The sequence below is a fragment of the Sitophilus oryzae genome, unplaced genomic scaffold, assembly GCF_002938485.1.
Source record: "Sitophilus oryzae breed Bouriz unplaced genomic scaffold, Soryzae_2.0 scaffold_562_pilon_pilon, whole genome shotgun sequence".
NCBI lineage: Eukaryota > Metazoa > Arthropoda > Insecta > Coleoptera > Curculionidae > Sitophilus > Sitophilus oryzae.
In genome coordinates this window covers 3,298,745-3,317,477 of record NW_022147154.1, presented here as the reverse complement: position 1 = coordinate 3,317,477, position 18,733 = coordinate 3,298,745, and the positions used below count along the sequence as shown (strand labels likewise).

At 36.8% G+C, this 18,733-nt stretch overlaps 1 protein-coding gene across 2 annotated transcripts in view; it reads right to left on the bottom strand.

Moving 5' to 3' along the window:
- Window positions 1–916: 916 nt before the first annotated feature.
- Window positions 917–18,733, bottom strand: part of LOC115887288 — a 44,369-nt gene continuing 26,552 nt past the window's right edge. For both annotated transcript variants that reach the window (XM_030906678.1, XM_030906677.1), the window contains exons 2-3: window positions 1,930–2,327; window positions 917–1,826 (exon numbers count right to left, since the gene is read on the bottom strand). In XM_030906678.1, coding sequence (XP_030762538.1) covers window positions 1,163–1,826; window positions 1,930–2,327 — 1,062 coding nt within the window. In that variant the 3' untranslated portion in view covers window positions 917–1,162. The remainder of the gene's footprint in view (window positions 1,827–1,929; window positions 2,328–18,733) is intronic.

The following is an 18,733-nucleotide window of genomic DNA, read 5'->3' as shown; positions in this document are numbered from 1 at the left end:
ATAACCAGAAATATTCAAGTGTATTTGAACTATTTCAAGTTAATAACTATAAATTCTACTATACGTAAAATGCATTTTCTTGCTACATTAATAAAAAAGTGTATGTCATATTTATAGTTAAAGTAAGAGCACTGCATATAACAACTGTTTTGTTAATTACTCGAGATTAATCGAGAAGTATCTCAAATATCTTCATATCTTATTAAATGAGAATCATATATGTTTTAGATGTGGATCTGTGTAATATATAATATATAAGCGATACCAAATAAACTTTTAGTGACGTGATTAAGCTTGACCCGCACCGCGTTGCCCACTTTTACATATTTTCTTTTTATTCAAATATTTTGGGAAACAAAAATAAATTATTTATAATTCTATAAGCAGTTATTATCAACAAAACTCACCTCCTAAACAACACTTAATGGACACAAAGGGTCATTACTACCGCTTTCCAGTTCAAAATATTCTAATATAAGGTTGTGATAAGTGTTTTGCAATGGCTATTAAGCTATCTTGTACACTTCGCACTAAAAGAGGTTCTAACAAGAACAATGCTCGTCTGCTAGAATTTTTTTAAGCTTAAGGTATCATTTCATTCAAACAATTCAATTAGACCAAAAACTCGTAATACAGAACTAAAGTGTCAGAACGAATGACAATGTCACGAAATAAATAAATAAATGTGGCCACTTGTCATTTTTTACCGCAGAGCTACCAACTAATCCCCAGTGGGAAATTTAAATTCCAGTTGGTCAGCTCCGCGCCGAAATGTCCATGGTTGGCAACAATGAATTTAAAAATCACGCCATCGATTACGTAACATAAAGATTAATTGGTATCGCTTGTATATATAGTTTAAGGTAATTGTTAAGATAAACTATTTTAAGAGACTAGTCAGATAACGTCTTATGTGTTAATCTGGCAAGAGATTCGAAGAGGCGAAGCTAGTTTCTGGGTATCGTTGTGCCCTCTATGCTGCGCTTTGTAAGTAAATTGAGCGACGGAGATCAGAGACGCCTTGCGTGTCACCGAATAAGTACCCACTTTGATAATTACCACCACGAGTCTCGCCCTCGCATTGTCTCTAAGAACTAATCTACAAATCACAACCTGAGTTAAAACACAATTCTTCTTGCTCTCGTCCAGTTATCAATTATTGCTACGTACCGCCTACCAGGACGTGCATAAGACCGTCCCATTCAGCGGTAGGTTCCGTTCTAGGTTCCTTCCACTCTTCATCGTTATCGCTTAAACCTAGCTCCGCGTAGAGCTCGTTGTTGTTGAGAGATTCCAGGTCGGTTTGTGATGAGAGGCTTAGGACGGAGCCCCAATTGATGGGCCTGGTGTCTTCGTCCCCTATTCCTGAATCCGTATCAGGAGCGGAGGATGGAAAAGGTGTCGCACGTCCCGAGGAGCACGCCACCTCCCGTAGACTCTGCTCGTACCCCGCTTCGGGCACAGGACAAGGCCTGGTAGGTGGGGTCATTTCAGGGAGAAGAGGGTAACTAGGTTCAGGAGGATCGGCTTCCATTTCTCGTTCCAGTCGCCTGAGGGTATTGCAGATGAGCACAGAACGACGCAGAGAGGGGTCGGAACATTGACGGTACCTTGCTAGTTTGCACATGGAGAGGTTGAGTACAGCGAGTCGTCGCTGCCGGTAACAAGGGACATGACACCACCTGGTGCGACCGTCGCAGCAACGAACGCGCGTCTTGGCTTGAGGAGCGGCGCCCAATTCCAAATACGACTTGCCATTTTCCTCACAGCGAATTGTTTGTTGTTGGGGTGGTTGGTAGTATTGCCAGTAGTCGGCGGATTGGTATCTGAAACAAAACGAATTGTTAGAACTATAAACGGAAAGACACTACCTTGTCATAACATATGAAAGGTGAGTTAGATCTGAGTAGTTAATAGAATAATGCTTACCTTCCATAGGAAATCTGAGGAACGGGGGTTGCGAATCTCGGTGGGTCGAAAGGCGGGACCATCCCAGCGCACTTCTCTTCGTCGCTCAATTCATCTTCAAACTCGTCATCCTCAAACTCGTCTTCGCTAAGCAGGGTGGCAGCTAGGGAGGGGGCGGGAGCCCGCCACGTATCGGCCGCGGGTACCGCTACTGCCCTCAGCCGCGCTATGCAATCGTCGGTGGCAGAGGAGGGGGTGACCGCAGGCGGCTGCTGTGGGGCGGTGAGTGTGTCCCACTTGCCGCTCTTAGCAGGGGGTGCGTCCGGATCTGGCAAAGGGGCGGGCGTGGTTGAGTCGAACTTGCGCTTGCCTGCCGCTACCGCTGTGGTGGTAGTCTGCAAACCCATCATGTCACAATTCTGAAAAAAATAAACATTGTTAGTTTAGTTTACTCACTCACATATATACATTATTATAGACTTATTAAATCATTATATATATTTTGTCCGGCTAAAAAATATATGAAATTAATAACGGTTGTCTGTCATCTGTCCAGATCGTACTCTCTTGTTTGATTACTATAATTAGTAATAGTTTATAATTCTGTAAGAGACTTTACTCTTACTTATTTGTCTCGCTAAAAAATGTATAAGTCATAATAAACACATACTGTTACTGGGCAACCTAAAGATTACAAGATAACTATAATACTAGTCTGTAGAGAATTTATTGTTATTGACTTTCTTGAAAATATCGTGACAAAAAATATAAAAATATTATTTTTTTTTGTGTTAAATGCCTCTGGGTTAAAATTTTTAATAAAATGTCTCAGTTTATGATTGGCGATTTAAGTTTGTTATGGTATTTCTAGGATATTCAACTATTTTGTATATACAATAAATGTTATATTTTTTTATATAAATAGTTTTAAATTTGTTGTTGATTTTTCTGAAATTAAGTCTTGTAGAAGCAAAACTCGTCTTGTTTTTCTTTTTGGAAATACATATGAGAAAGAAATCAAGTTGTTGACGACCTAAAAAAGTAGAATTAGAACTTTTTAACGCATATTTTAATTGATATAAGACAAGTTTTGCTGATCTGTACTATTCGCTATAGAATAGATACCAATTTATTAGAAGGTTCATAGGATATGTATAAAGAACAGATAATCAAGGAAAAAAAATCAATGCAATGTTCAACTCAAATTTCATGAAAATTGGATAAGGCGAATTTGGTTTGATGTCAGGATAATAGAATAGATATGAGAATATATAAAGATTCTACTAAAGACAGGGCCACGGTTTTGGGATAGGAATTATACAACAAGGTATTTATAACTTTTTTTTATTATATCTATTTGATTTACTAGTACTGCATCGAAATTGTTAAAATGAAGTTTTTGTTTTATACCATCATAAACTAATTATATATTTATATGAGCGATGTTGCCGTTATCGGGCCGCTAGTGTTCCGAGTTATATTAAAAAAACTCGTCGTATTGCGGCAACGCCGACTATCCGCGTGCGTGTGTGTTGTAAACGACGCTCAGTCGTCGAAAATAACCTTGAAGAGACGTAGTTTCTCATGACACAAGCTGGCCGGTCTGTCGGCCTATCGCCGCGGCCTTCAAGGATATAAAACCGGCCCGTGGAGTTGCTTGGGACAGGACTGCCTCGAATCGACAACGCCAGCAGCAGCATCAGCGAACCACCAAAGGAGAAAGAATACACCATGGGACGAATTATGTAGAAAGTTGTCATGTTTTCGACTGCAATAGATATTTCCTATTCATAGCTATTTTGAAAAGATGATTTACGTTTTTATATTAATTCGATTTTTTCTATTGTCTTAAGTGACTTGGACAAATCTATGTACTTTCTTGCCAGTTTTACCACAGCTTATTGGACAGCCAGTACTGCCCCGCTACATCCTACATCCAATGCAGTATCGCCGATGAAGTTTAATGTCATCTAATCTACATATCGGATGTTCTTTGGTATACAGAAAAAAAAATCGTGGGTGTTTGGGAAGGCTCGAAAGGAAACTTATGTTTTTGCGACGTTTCGCGACTTTATCGCTTCTTCAGGCACTATAGGATTCCCCCGATAATGATAATGATCAGTATATTTTTAGCAAGTGGATCCATGAAATAGATCTAAGGGATTGAAACCCAAATAGTACAGGACATCCAAAAGACATAAACACAGGACATTCAGAGGATGTCTTTTGTGATTTGTTGACTATGGTTGTAACAAATGAATTTAACAATGTATTATACAAATTAGTTTGTTTCTACATATGACAAATGTAACGTGTTTATTTGTAATATCTACTAAAAACAAATTCTGAAAGCACCATTGACAGGGTCGGGCTGTAAAATATTTGTAAAGTGGTGTAACCTCGATAGGTGGCGCAATTTCCATTCTGTTGTCTGTACGTGCTGCGTTGTGAAAGATGACTCGAGGTTAGTAAGTAAATGGGAAAAATAAATATTCACTGCAGGAAGGTGGCGTGACACCACAATACTCATATTGTTGCGAATGAAAACAGCCGTAGGGTTGTTATAAAAGGTTTAAAACGGCAGGCAGTTACTTATTTTTCTCTGTCGCCGTAAAAAGAGTAAAATTACATTTTTTAGTACTTTCCGTTAACCGACAGTTCATATATAAGATGAAGGGCTGAAAATTCATATTTGAAGAGAATTTAGTATTTTTAATAGTAATTTTTACTATTAGGCAACTGAGACCGATTATGATAGATAAGAAAAAGAGCGATTGACAACTGTAACTTTTAAATTTATTTATATACGAACGAAATAAAATGAAAGTCAACTTTTCCATAAAAAGAACCGAGTACAAAAGACAATGAAACCATAACTGACTGGAAAAAGGTATCTTTTGTCGACATGAAAAAAAAAACAAAAAAATTATCAATTGGCGAGGAATCAAGTAACGGATCTCGAGTTGCGCACCGAAAAGTGGTACGTGCGGCTGCTGCGGATCGACGCCATGGCAAGGTAAGACCGTCCGCCAAGGAAAATAATAATCAGTAAATTAAATAGAAAGCGCGCACTTATATAAAATCAAAAGGCCCGCGCTCGCTAGCTTGGTCGCCGCGCCGTTCACCGCAAACGGCTATGTTGCGAACACGGCCTCTCGTTTCCAAACCGCCTCAGAGCGACAAAAGAATTGGGATAATTACCCTGTCCGGCGAAAAAGTTCATAGTAGAACATTCGCCAAAATTCACGGTAGAGGTGATAGATAAGGATTGAAAGACAGCCAAAGCTGTAGTATGGATCTGCTAACAGGGCATTGCAAGCTTAATAGGCATCTAAAGCTAATGAGGTTGACGGTCGAAGCCATGTGCAGGTTCTGCCAATCTGAAGAGGAAACGACAGTCAGGAAGAGGAAAAACATTCTTTGTCGGTGCGACAGCCTGGAAAATGTGCGGTTCTCGGTAATAGGCAATGATAGACTATTGCCAGGGAGCTACATGGAGGGTTCAGTCTCCACGTTGCTAGACTTTGTGAAAACCTAAGGATCAGAAGAAGACCACAATCTAAGAAGGTCGCAGTGGATCAGGCCGATAGCCACCCCTAGGAATCTAATCTAATCTAATATATCCTTCCGCTTCCCGAAAAGTACTGTGGTTATGAAAGTACTGGATCCATAACAACCGAATTATTGAGTTTTAAACAGTGGAAAATATTTTCCTACATCATTCTCGCGGTCTCTGTCAAGAAAAATTTACGATTCTGTGAAACCACCCAGAAGCACAGAGAGGCAGACAATTTCCACAACAATAATCGTATATCAGATAATTATCCACTTGATAGCCAAGAATCGTATGTGCACGGCTGAAGACTCTGTTTTTGTCGTTCTGAGGTTGAAGCTCTCCTGCTGTCGGTTTCACCGTAACATTGTCGTCGTTTTTTCTTTCTTTTTCGACACGCCTAATGGTGAAATTTTCTCATTTTTCTCCCGTAGACGAACCGTTAACATCCTGGATTGGCGGTCCGATCAAAAGAAATTCTAGACTGCATCTCAAACAGTATCCGCGATATTAATTGAGACTTGATATTAGGCCATCAAAGTCTTTATTATGCCGATATTTACCTTCACTTCCATTTATTTGAATGTGTATTTTGATGCTTTTAATATACCGTGTGATCAAAAGAAACGTAAGGAAAATAAGTAAGTGAAATAAAACTATTGAGGACTACGTAAAAATGCATTCTCTTTACTGAGGGTCCTGAAATAAAGGATATATAGACATAGGAACTACCTTTAAGCTAACAGTACTTTAAGGTCCGTCTTATTATTAAAGACGGCCATAGGGACTTGATAAGAATGAAAATTATTACCTTATAAGTGTGGAGAATGTTACACTGAAAAAACAAAAATGTTACTAGAATTTAGAATTAAGAACATTATACCAACATAATAAAGTGAGACAGTTCAATCAATATCAGTGGTTTTAGACCATCTTTACTCATATTAATCTCAAATCTTAGTGGTCTGAGGCTAGAGTTGTCCACAGATCACCGCACGGGAGGACGTTTTTATTCAGAATGAAAATATTTTTAGGCAACCAAGCTTTGGAGTACCAAAGGTTTGTAGAACTTCTAAAGAAGACTAATCCAGGAATCCTTGTGCACACTCTCATAGGTGAACGATTTTTTACGCTATATTTAGCATGTTAGATGATATTTAGTTATAGTATCAGTCTGATAAGAGGTAGTGTGATATGGAAATCCTAAACAAGGATAGGATGCAACTTCGACATAATAAATTTCTTTTAAATGAAACATTATCTACCACCTTAAAGCGATTGTATTAAAAACATTTAAAAAATCTGATTCCATACAGGAATAATAAAACAGCACGGACAAATATAAAGACGCAACCAACGGAAGCCAATATCGAACGAGTTTATGAGCATCCTGCAGACAGGAACAATAGCAATGGGGCGCTTAACGTGCACATAACTGTCATAGCGGAGCACCTGCTGATCGAAAAATCACAAACGGCGTTAGGGTAGGTCGCGACAAGTGTCTTTAGTATTTATGGTCGGCGGCAGGCCCGTTAACAGTTACTCAAAAGTAATCTGTAGTCGGTTTATGTTCGACATAAACGACTGTGACACCTGTTTGTTCAATAGGTAATTGTAGGGTCTTCCCTTTGATGCGGTTTATAGAATATTTAGAAACGCTATTGTTTGTTTTTAATGGTATTATGGGTGGAGTAGTGTATTTAGGTGTTACTAATCCGATATTTAGAACTGCTTTATTTATAAAGTTTCGACATTTCATGACTTGTTCTAACCAAAGCACAATATTCATGTTCGTCATTTTAATTCAAAAGTTTTTTTCTGATAATTTTGGAATAATCTGGAATTTTTAGGATCCTGTATAGATCTTTGCAAAAACTTCCACCTTTGCAGCCTTTAGGACAATGCCTTCTTATTTATTACTTTATTAGAATCATTTTTCTATTTCCTCCGGTGTATAAAACCTCCCAAAAATCGACATATGAAGTGTATGCCCAAAATGTTGAATCCTTAAAAATACACTAAAAAGCGAATGACAAAATAAACTATAAGAACAAAACGGTAAATTCAAATTTCATAGATTATACACTATTAACATATTAACAATATCTATATATTTTATACATCACTAACTACTTTCAATTGGTTACTAATCGATTGCAGAAAATTGATGTAATTGAGGGGGTGTACTATTTGGAAAAAATAATACTTTTATGTATAATAAAGTAGAATAAAATTATAGATTATCTAAAATGAATTAGTGTTAAACGTGTCTGTTTAAATCAATCCCGTCGTTGTAAACAAGTTCCTTGATGAGCTGTTTTCGAGAAAATACATGTCGCAAATAACGCTCTAATTCAAGTTTTCCTATGAAAAGGACAAGAAAATAACGAAATAAAGTTTTAAAGGATATAAATTAAATAAAATTTTGGAAGAGTTGTAAGAAAAGTTTTTCGAACTCCTTTTTGAAAGATTCTTCAATTTTTTGCAAAATTTGTGTGTTATAAGTTATAATTACGAATTTTGGATTATAATTTTAGTCCATTTTAAAGTTTATTCAGAACCTCGCAATTAGTGGAATAAATTAGAGGCTTCAATTAGCGTAGAAGTTTGTTCCTTTAATTTCAATGTTAAGCATTCAGAACGTCAAAATTAGTGGTAGTAATTTTCAGTTAGTAGAAAAAGTTAAGAAACAAAACAAAATATCTTGAAAAAGTATAAATTATTTAACCATATAGACACTATATAATACATATGTATAATCTGTAATCTTGACACTATTTTACCAACTGATACCAAAAATTTAGCGTTTTTAATTTCAAACATTTTCAAAACCTCTCTCAGGCCAATATTATTCATTTATTCAAGGGATCCCTGTATCTTTCTCGAAATATAATGGCGGGTTTTTCGAAAAATCGACCTCGGTCGTCTACCTGGGGTAGTCCTTTATATCATCTAGCCTTTTGGGGCATCTGCGACCCTCCTTTTTTTCAAAGGGCCCAGGTACGAGACCCTTCGATCCTACGGAGGGTTTATATATTTTTAAGATACTGGTAGGTCTGGCTGTATTCTATGCAGGGTGTCTAGGTAGACTTTCTGAAAAACGACTATGTTGAAAGCATTTAGTTTTAATATCTTTAAAATTTTTGGTAGTAAAAAAACTACTGAAATTAATATAAAAATTGGTGGAGAGATTTTTAATTATTTCTTAGATATTTCCAATATTTAAGGGACCTAGTGTTTCTTATAAACGCTCCTATAGAAGTGATATAAAAGAAATATTTTCGTTTTTTTTATCATATAGGTATAGCTTTCGAACTTTGACTCACTGATTCATAGCTGGTTTTTTTTCTGTCCCCAACAGTCGCGTCATTTTCTCGTTAATGACTCACGGCCACAGATTCGAAATTATAGCTAACATACATCGATGACTATTCCTTTTCACCAGTCTTCCAGTGCTATATAACATGAAAATGATGTCTTTTTAAGTCGATTTTTATTAGGGAAAGGCCTCAAATAAACGTTAAAGTTACTTTTAAGTACTTCTATAGATATTAGGTATATTACGTAGTTGTTGATATTATTCTCTCTGATACTCTTGTACTTTCTGATACTCGTGTTTATACAGTGATCGGGAGAAGACGAAAATATATCTGAAATACTATTGATTAAATTTGATAAACAAGTAGTTGGTCAGTATTATACTAATTTTCTAGGCAAAGAAACAATTTATCTAGAATAGATAAAAAACAACGGTGTACGAAGAACATTACTGTAACAGTCAATATATTTACAAAAATAATATTATGCACAAATACAAAAATAATCCGGAAACTTCTTTTTTATCTCTACAGAAAAAGGATGCCTGGCCATTAAGGATTGAGGCTGCTACAAGTGGCAATTAGCTTTGGCTCATTTCACAAACTAATGTTTACTGGTTTCGACTGAGCCAACTAATGAACTTCCAATACTGAGGCCGATGCCTGTATATTTCGTCCTTTTTAATGGATAACTGCCGGCCGCGTTTGTTTTTATGACCTATAAATGTTTGTTATGCTATTTTCAGGTTAGGGTACTTTAAGTATGCTGGGTGTTAATTTGCAATACGTGGTTAATTAAGTGGGATGTAGAATGGTCGCAATTAAAGAAAAGGCTAGAAGCGTCATCAATATTTTGCCGGTGAATGCCTTCTCGACCGCGCGAAATAATTTGAAATACTGGGCGCGTTCAGCTACTAAATACCACTGAAAAGTTTGTTCAGCGGTTGACCGTTGTTGTGTGTTATTCAGGAATAGGCTTTCTCAGGTACTCAGCCGCTGACCATCCCTGAACGTACCTATTGTTTTATAGCGTTAGAGTAAAAATATCTAAGTTTGCGCTTATAGATCACCGACCCGTACAATCGCAAGCAAGGGGTGACTATGCAACCGTGTCTGGATTAGAATATAGACGCGTTCAACTCAGTAACCATCAATTCGAAGTTGGTCAAAGAATGCCTAGAGAAGACTTTCCTTGATTTAAGTAAAAACAATCTTCTGATTGTCACGGGATTTCTAACAGGACACTGCATGTCTCTTCAACGAACACCTCAGTAGGCTAAAGCTGAGAAACAACAGCGAATGCAGATTCTGTGGGGAAATGAGGAAACACCTGAACACCTTATCACTGAGTGCGCCGAGACGATGACCGTTCATGCCATGAACTTTGGTACGGCTGATGTCGAAGATGGCCAGCTGGCCTCTATAGAGCCGTCTCAGATACTGGTTTTTGTTAAAGCCCTGAGACTGTATGAAGAGTTATAGGTTGCTATAACTCAAGAAAGAGGAACACAATAAATCTCTAAGGTCGCGGTGATTAACTCCCTTCCTAAACATTCTACATGCAGTCGTAGCACCGTTGAAGTTTCTGACCTTTTCTTTAGTTGCGACCATTCTAGTTATCTAAACATTCTTGTGAGAATCTAAAATTCTTAAAATTTAATTAAATTAATTGAAAATAATGACAAATTTTATTACATATTAACGAATCCGAATTTTGTTCCAAGATGACAGTAGGTATATCTCCTGCGACATCTTTGCTTGCTTTTAATTATTTCCTATCTCATTCCCATCTCCACCTACACTAAGGTAAATATCACCGTCGCCGAAATTTTCCCGACCCTAGATGGCGGCACGGTCTTTCTCCTTCCACTCTCCCTCGCCACCCATCCCTCTCTCGAAATCCGAACTCCTTCGTTCTATTTCGAGCGTAGAGCACGAACGTGGAGCCAACCCCTCTATCCCCTCTATAGGGGACGAGATATCGAAGGGGGCGATGGAGTGTAACGGGGCGACAGCCTACGAACTCAACCGTAGAAGGAGAGACAGGGAGAGAAACGGACCGCCTGCCCTGTTGTCGGCTCGTGCAATATTTAATTAGTTTATATATATATAAATATATATATATATATATATATATATATATATATATAATATATATATATATATATATATATATATATATATATATATATATATGTGTGTCTGATGATGTCTAAACCGATTGTATTTTAACTACAAGTGCCGGCTTTACGATGGAGAACCAGAGGGAGATGTTCAGTAGACGTTTTTTTTGGCTCAGATATATTATAATGTCTTCAAGAACCGCTATGTTCAGTAGAGTTTTACTGAATGATTCATATGTGATCTTGTTCTTAGCTATACAGATACATATCAAGTGCTCCGGATTAAGAGTCTATTACGCTGTACTGTTCGGGTCGCCCTCAGGGGTCGGGTAAAGCGGGTGTGTGGCCGAAGGAAATATATATTATATTTCAGAAATCTGCCTAAGGCTTAAGCCACATCCAAAAATTCAAACACACGTGCTTTGTTTAATAGGTTTGCAGAGAGTCAGCATTTGCCATAAAATAGCGAGCAATTTGTTACAAAACCATATAAATTATATATCACGGTAATCACAAAACTTCAATCTATTTCCGTATTGTAACCGAATTTTAAATTATGTCTTTATTTTCGAGAAAATTTAGTCTAAATATAAGGAATATTTTGTTGATGTTTGACCTTCAAAATCTTAAAAATAAAGAAGTTGTCTAAAAATGTGCTACAATATTGATATAGTATAATCCTTTATCTTTAATTTCCTTAATATAAGATAACCGAGATATAGAAATATAAATATTTCTTCATTTGTGTAAAAATACCTAGCCCGTTTTACATAAAACGTTAAAACCGAACGCTTATTTTGCTACTTTTTCGGACTAGTGAAATGGACTCTTAACTTTACATGTAGCGTCTGTAGTACTCCTGGCATCCTAGGAAGGCTATCGAAATTCTGAACCAGATATTACATTTTACATTATTTTTTTTCTGTCAAAATCATAAATTATTTTGCTGGATTTTACCTACGCCATTCGTCAAAATTGAATAAAACTCAATAAGAAGTCTTAAGACAGTCAACTGGAAAGTTGTTTCAGTCTGACTATATCCATTTGGCATATGCATTCTAAATATCAATATACTAACTATGCTACTATAGTTTCATTCACGCATTGAAATGAAATATGAAAATATTTTTAATTAATTAACTCTATGGTTACAGGTTAAAACTTCTAAAAATCGTAAACCTTTTTGGGAAAGTTTCGTATGAATTTTTAATATTATTTGATGTGGCAACATCGGAAACAAAGAACGACGGCCGAGGACCAAGGGGAGGCGGCTCAGAGCCGGGCTCCCAAAGATTTATTTATGGCTATTTTTTTTTCTCTTGGAATCTTCGTCAGGGAAGGGAGACAGCCATGATCCATTGGCAAAAAGGGAATGCTTTTTTATTCTGGAATTTTTTACGATTTTGGTTTGTTTAGCAGTTTTGATTTTTACTTTTTATTATACTATACTATTTAGCAATATTTGATACATTGTTTTTACAAAAATAAATATCTGTGTAGTTAATGTACCTATATTTCTGAAGTTACAGAAGTGCCAGTATAAAAATGCATATTGAAAAACCACTAAAAGGTGCTCTCTGATAAAATATAATATCTGTAATGGAAATTACCTAGAAGTTTCTTCAAATATCATTTCAAATATCATCTCTTCGTGCCAACTTCTTCTCGGTCTTCCTGGCTTTGTTTTTTCTGCAGGTTTCCAGTTTATAATTTGCTTTAGGATTCTTATTTCTGCCATTCTTTGTACATGCCCTTACCATATGAGTTGTCTGTTCTTTATCTCGTCCACTATTGTATGTTTAAGTTCCATAATCTCTTATGCGTTCATTAGTTATTCGTTCGAGTCTTGATTTGCCTGCTGGTCTCCTCCAAAAATCTATCTCTGTAGCTTCCAGCATTCGTTTTGTTGTTTCCTTAATTGGCCACACTTCACAGCTGTACGTGGTTATACTCTTGATGATGGTATTATAATATATTAGTGTTTTGTTCGTTTGTTCCTGTTGTTTATGCTTCTGTCCCACAGTATCCCATTTAATACCGTGATAGCATTCCTTCCAAGTTGGTTTCGTTCTTTAATTGCTGTATCGAATAGTCTATCATTTGTGATTTCCATACCCAAATATTTGTATTTTGTGCAGCACTTAATTTTCTTCCCTTTTTCTAGTATTAGGTCTTCTTGTTCTCCTCCGATACACATATTCTGTTTTGTTAGTATTGATCTCAAGTCCCCATTTCTGATATTCTCCTATAAGCGTACCCTTCATATAATTTATGTCATCGTAATATTGTGTTATGAACACCTGATCGTCCGCGAAGCACAGTATGGGTACTCTCATATTTCTACATTTTTGCTTCCAACCTTTGAGAACTTGTTCGAGATAGATCTTAAATAGTGTTGGTGAAATACAGAACCCTTGATTCAGACCATTGGTTCCATTAGATCCTGTTGTTAACTTTTTGCCGACTTTTATAATATCTTAAGGCATATTAATAACTATAGTATTATGTATATAAAATATAATAAAAGAGCTAATGTAGATTTTATATGTAAAGATAAACTAAGTGACTAAAACCAAGACGAATGTGCCACAACCCGGCCCTGTTCACATCTCTCGCAACGTAGCTAGCGAGGATTAGTAATACGGAGCGGAGCCCCACAGGCGGCAAGCGTCCGGGGTTCGGCCCCTTTGTCAGGGGGCTGCCGAGGGCCACCCTTCTCGGAACAACGGCGGTGGGACTGACGCCAGCGCCATCTACGACAACGACCCTGGAGCGATTTATAGCGCGCGCTATGTCGTTAGGACTTGGGCTGCCGAACCTCATAGTAGGCCCTGAAAAAGGTAACGGGGGAAAGACCGGCGAGGAAAGGACGTGTGGCGAGTTATTTTTGGCGCCATAAATAATTGTTGGTTATGTTTGAAACGTATACCTATAAGGGTAGAACTTTTTTTCCATTATTGGTTATGTACTCTGTTGAGTTGTTATGTACTCATTTTCGCATCTATACCGTTCTTTTACAATTTTTTACATTTACCTAATTCTTTACAATTATATAGAGAGTGGCAATGTAAAAATCAATTGAAGGCGGAACAAAAATGATATACAGGGTAGTCTGAACTGTATTCCAGAAACTTCGGCAGCATATTCTGCAGATAAAAACAAGTAAAAAAGTTCGTATAAATGTATGTTCTAAAATGAATTATTTGAAAAAAATCGAAATAAAAATGAAACTTCTACACCCTGTATCTCCGAAAGTAAGCATTTTAGAACATACTTTTATACGAACTTTTTTACTTATTTTTATCTGCAGAATATGCCTTCAAAGTTTCCGGAATACAGTTCGGACCACCCTGTATATTTGTTTCTCCCCGCCTCGCCTGTCTCCTTAGGAAGCGGTCTAAGTTGAAAATCTCGTTACATTCTCTTGGATGATTAATTTTTGAGATACCAATGTTTAAAAGAATGCAACATTTTTGAAAAATAGTAGTTTTGACTTTCTATTAGGCAATCCACAAATTCACATCGATGAAACCAATGCTTCTCCTCCACTCCCCGAAACGTATTCGAGAACTTCCATCAGGATAGTATTTTTTGTTCTAAGAGATATTTTCAATTGCTACTCTTCAAATTGGAACGGTCAATACAACAGATTTCATTACATATAGGGAATCTTAAACTAAAAAATAATTTCCAATTTCCATGCCTTCCGTGACGTCCTTTTCGTGCTATTATTAGCATCTGTGAATTTTTTCAATGTAGATGTACTTTTCTTAAATGCATTTCAAATATTTAAATTGTAACAATCGTAACAATACTTTTATTTCTTATTTTCGTACAATAATTTTATTCAAGTCTCCGATCCTCGTGACACACATTTTCTTATCAAAATATATAAGAGTATTTGTATAGCGCCTGTTCAAATACTATGATCCCCTGCAGTTGAGCTTTACGGAGTTTATCTTTCGTTTTTTTGGCCCCACAGACCAGTTGCTTTAGATTCTTGGTCAGGAAAAAAGGGGTAAGATAAATAAAATAAATTTCGATATCTGTGGCATTTTATTTTTACTTTCAGAATAAAATAGAAAGCTTTCACCCTGTACACTTTTAATTTAATAAACAAGTATTTATGACAAGTAATTCTGTCTGATCATCACAACCACCATAAAACTTTTATCCGCGAATTCAAAAAATGACCTGTTGTTCCCACCCCGTTCCCTTTTTTCTTTTGACATTTCCTTCTTACGTTTGACAAATGTTTCCCGCATTTACAATAGAAAAATCAGGAACCCCTTCGACAAAGGATATGTATCCCCTCCCATCCTTAATTCAAATTCATCCGAAATTTGTGCGCGATACCGGCTTGGGGGAAAACCCCACGTATAACTCCCGAAAAAAAAGTAGAGAAAGGAGACAGACAGTCCTCTTTAAAATTTCCCTTTTCTCTGCGTAGAGAGGGGAACTTTTCCTCATTAATTTCCACGAGAAAAGCGTACCGAGGGAGGATGGATAAATGGGAGTAAGGGGAGAAGCAGAAAAATATATTCTGTTATTCGACGTTCGGGTATTAGGGAAGTTGAAATTTAAAAATACATCGATAGATATCAAATTTTTATTAAACTTTGTAAAATTGCGAAGATTTGGTAGTTTAAAATAACAACTCTTTTTACTGTGAGGGCTAATCTGGACATGAGCTACTTTATTAACGCAGGTATCGAATTGTAGCCTCAGCTATGTAATGGCCTACGTTTGTAGTATTGTAGAATGTTTAGGAAGAGAGTTAATCACCGCGACCTTGCAGATCTATTGTGTTCTTCTTTCTTGAGTTATAACGAGCTATGTCTCAGGGCTTTAACAAAAGCCAGTATCTGAGACGGCTCTGCAGAGGCCAGCTCTCTATCCTCGACATCAACCGTACCAAAGTTGATGGCACGAACGGTCGTCGTCTCGGCGCACTCAGTGATAAGGTGTTCTGGTGTTTTCCCATTTTCCCCACAGAATCTGCATTCGCCGTTGTTTCTCAGCTTCAGCCTACTGAGGTGTTCGTTGAGGACACAGTGTCCTGTTAGAAACCCCCGAAGATTGTTTTTGCTTAAATCAAGGAAAATCTTTGATTTTTCTCGGTCGTATAAGTTCTGAGAAACTTTTTCGAGGGTCTTAGACCGTGGGAGGACATCCATTCCAGGTTACGGATTGACTCTTCCAGATTCTTCAGTTCCGCTTTCAGTTGGTTCCCGCTTGGATTACAGAATGGCTTTGGTCCAGTTAGTGGAGTGTTTGCTCCTTTTCTAGCTAGATCATTTGGCCTACCGACTTAAACGAGTGTCTTTAACCGACATCTCATTTCATTCTTATTGTTAGAAGAATCAAGACTACAGCACTTATAACTTATCGAAAATGTGAAAATTGAGTAACAAAGAGTTTTTCACGTAGAACTCAGCGGCGTAATTATATTTTAGCAAGGAGCTGTTTTCATGCCGTCATGTTTTTTGTAGGACACGTTTAAAATGAAAACAAGGTTAAAATGAGAGGAAGGGTTTTCTTCTCTTTTTGAAAGTCCAAAACGTAATTTTTATAGTATCGTGAAAAATACTCATTATATTAGCCTAAAGTTTGCCATAAGAGGACTAGTTAGTAAGTTGTTTAGTGATGTAAAATTACCGGTAATTTCAAAATTGGTAATATTACCAGTAATATTATGTAACATTTCGGTAACATTGGTAATTTATAAAAACGCAGATTTTTAAATAATAGAGTCAGAGTGGCCTATATTATAATACGTAATAGAGTGGATAAAGGCAAATCATCCTAAATTTCGTCATCTCGTTCTTCTCTCTTTTTCATTAATTGAGTGAAGTTTATTTCTTCGAAATCGATATCTTCATCTTCCATTTCTTTGTCAGCAGCTTCCACCATTCTTGGATGTTTTTCATAGTAAATTATAATTATAGGCAATATATGTAAGTTTTCAGGAACCCTTTTCACGGTAAGTATGTTTCTTTTTGTACTAAAGGTTTTTCAGTTTGTGGCTGTTGACGATGGTAAACTTAAAATGTCTACAGCCAACATTTAGAGCTGGGCAACTGAAAAAGGGAAGAGCGAAAAAAAAACAATATTTCCAATGTTACCGATCTTGTGGTAATATTATGTAATATTACCACACGGCTAATATTACCCTTTACATCATTGAAGCTGTTATTTAATAGAACATCGCGTTTTTGATATGTCGATACTTTTATACATCTCTATGTAATATAATTTCTCTCATTTTGGAGACGGGTACAGGAGATGATTCGAAACGAGGGAAGAACGTGGAGATTATGAAGAAGGGGTGGCAGAGTCGCAAGGGTGAGGGATATATTTGGAATTGTTTCGCATGGGAGTTTGTTTGGATTTTGGGGCTTCCAATAGTGGCAAAGCGGACCTTTGTTAATAAACAATATACTATGTTTTGTGATTGGTTTTAAACGGTGCAATGCCTACTGACGGTATTTAAGGTCATTTCTTATCAGAGGGGATGAATAATGTGCTACTAAAGATTCTATGAGACGTTTCTTTGAAGATTTATTTTCAGACATCGGCTCCTTAAGAAATGCATTGGTTTGGTTCGGTTTGGTTTGGTAAATTTATTAGGCATCATTTTTTTTCGGTGCCATAGCCATAGAATTACTATTTTAATTCTGTAAACTTTGAGCATAGTAACTAATGCTCAAAGTAATGTTACAAACAACCGAATCGCAAAATAATGTTACAAACACTAATCGCATAGAGTAATATTAACAAGGCGTCAGGGAAAAAAAGAAAATATACCATCAGGTTGATGGTTGATGAGTATATTAAAATGGTATTTTATGGTAAATTAAATAGTCACACAATAATAATTAATGTTGCTATGTAAGCAGCAAACAAATTAGGCATATTATTGTATGAATTTTATTTTTGTCTTAAATATCCCCTTCTATAATAATGTTCGTATACGATCTTTTAAACCGTTAAAGCAACACAAGAAACGTTTTAAAACAAAAGAAACTGTATATACGTATACAAATTCTCGATCGGTTTGGAAATTAAAGATTATTCTGCGGAGATTTCCAGCGAAATTCGGAGCGGCAAAACCCCGAAACCCGAATCCGATCCTGTCGACCGATAACAAAAAGCGGCGACGTTGCAAAAACCGTACTAAAAACAACCCCCGCCAGCTAAAAAGAGAGGAAGCAGGGGCCGAAGCTGCCCTGAATTAAAACGCTCCGATCGGCTACCCTATCGTCAACGTTGCCACATGAGCAATATAGCTGAAAATCATATAAAACACTGACATGAGAATTTTTTTCATGTTTGGCCAAGTATTAAAATCAGTTTCAACTGAGTTTGATTATTAATTATAAATTTGTTGGCTTCTCTTTGACCTGTGTTGTTTTTCTAGACAATTCCGTTTGGTCCGTTTTCCAAATTTTCCAGACTTTTTAGGAAACTTTTACGAACAACAATTTGTTCTGGCAACATTGTCCAGCGTTTCATATTGGGTCGTTCTATGCAAACATCGTCGTTGGTGGGGATAGAGCGCCGCTCGAATGGCGTAGAGCGTCGCCATGGCTACGACCAATAGCCGTTCGAAGCCCAATCCCCACTCCTATTTCCAGGCAGACCCGTTCTGGATAAGGGGGTAAAGAGACGAGGAAATAGGGAATAAAGGAACTAAAAAAACGTGACTCTCTGCCGAGCTTTTCCGAGAAAACGTTGGAGAACGTCGAAAATTGTTTTTGCCAGTCGTCAAACGGCACACAGAAAGGTTTATTTTCTAATAATAATAACCCCTAAGGATTTTTTCCAAATGA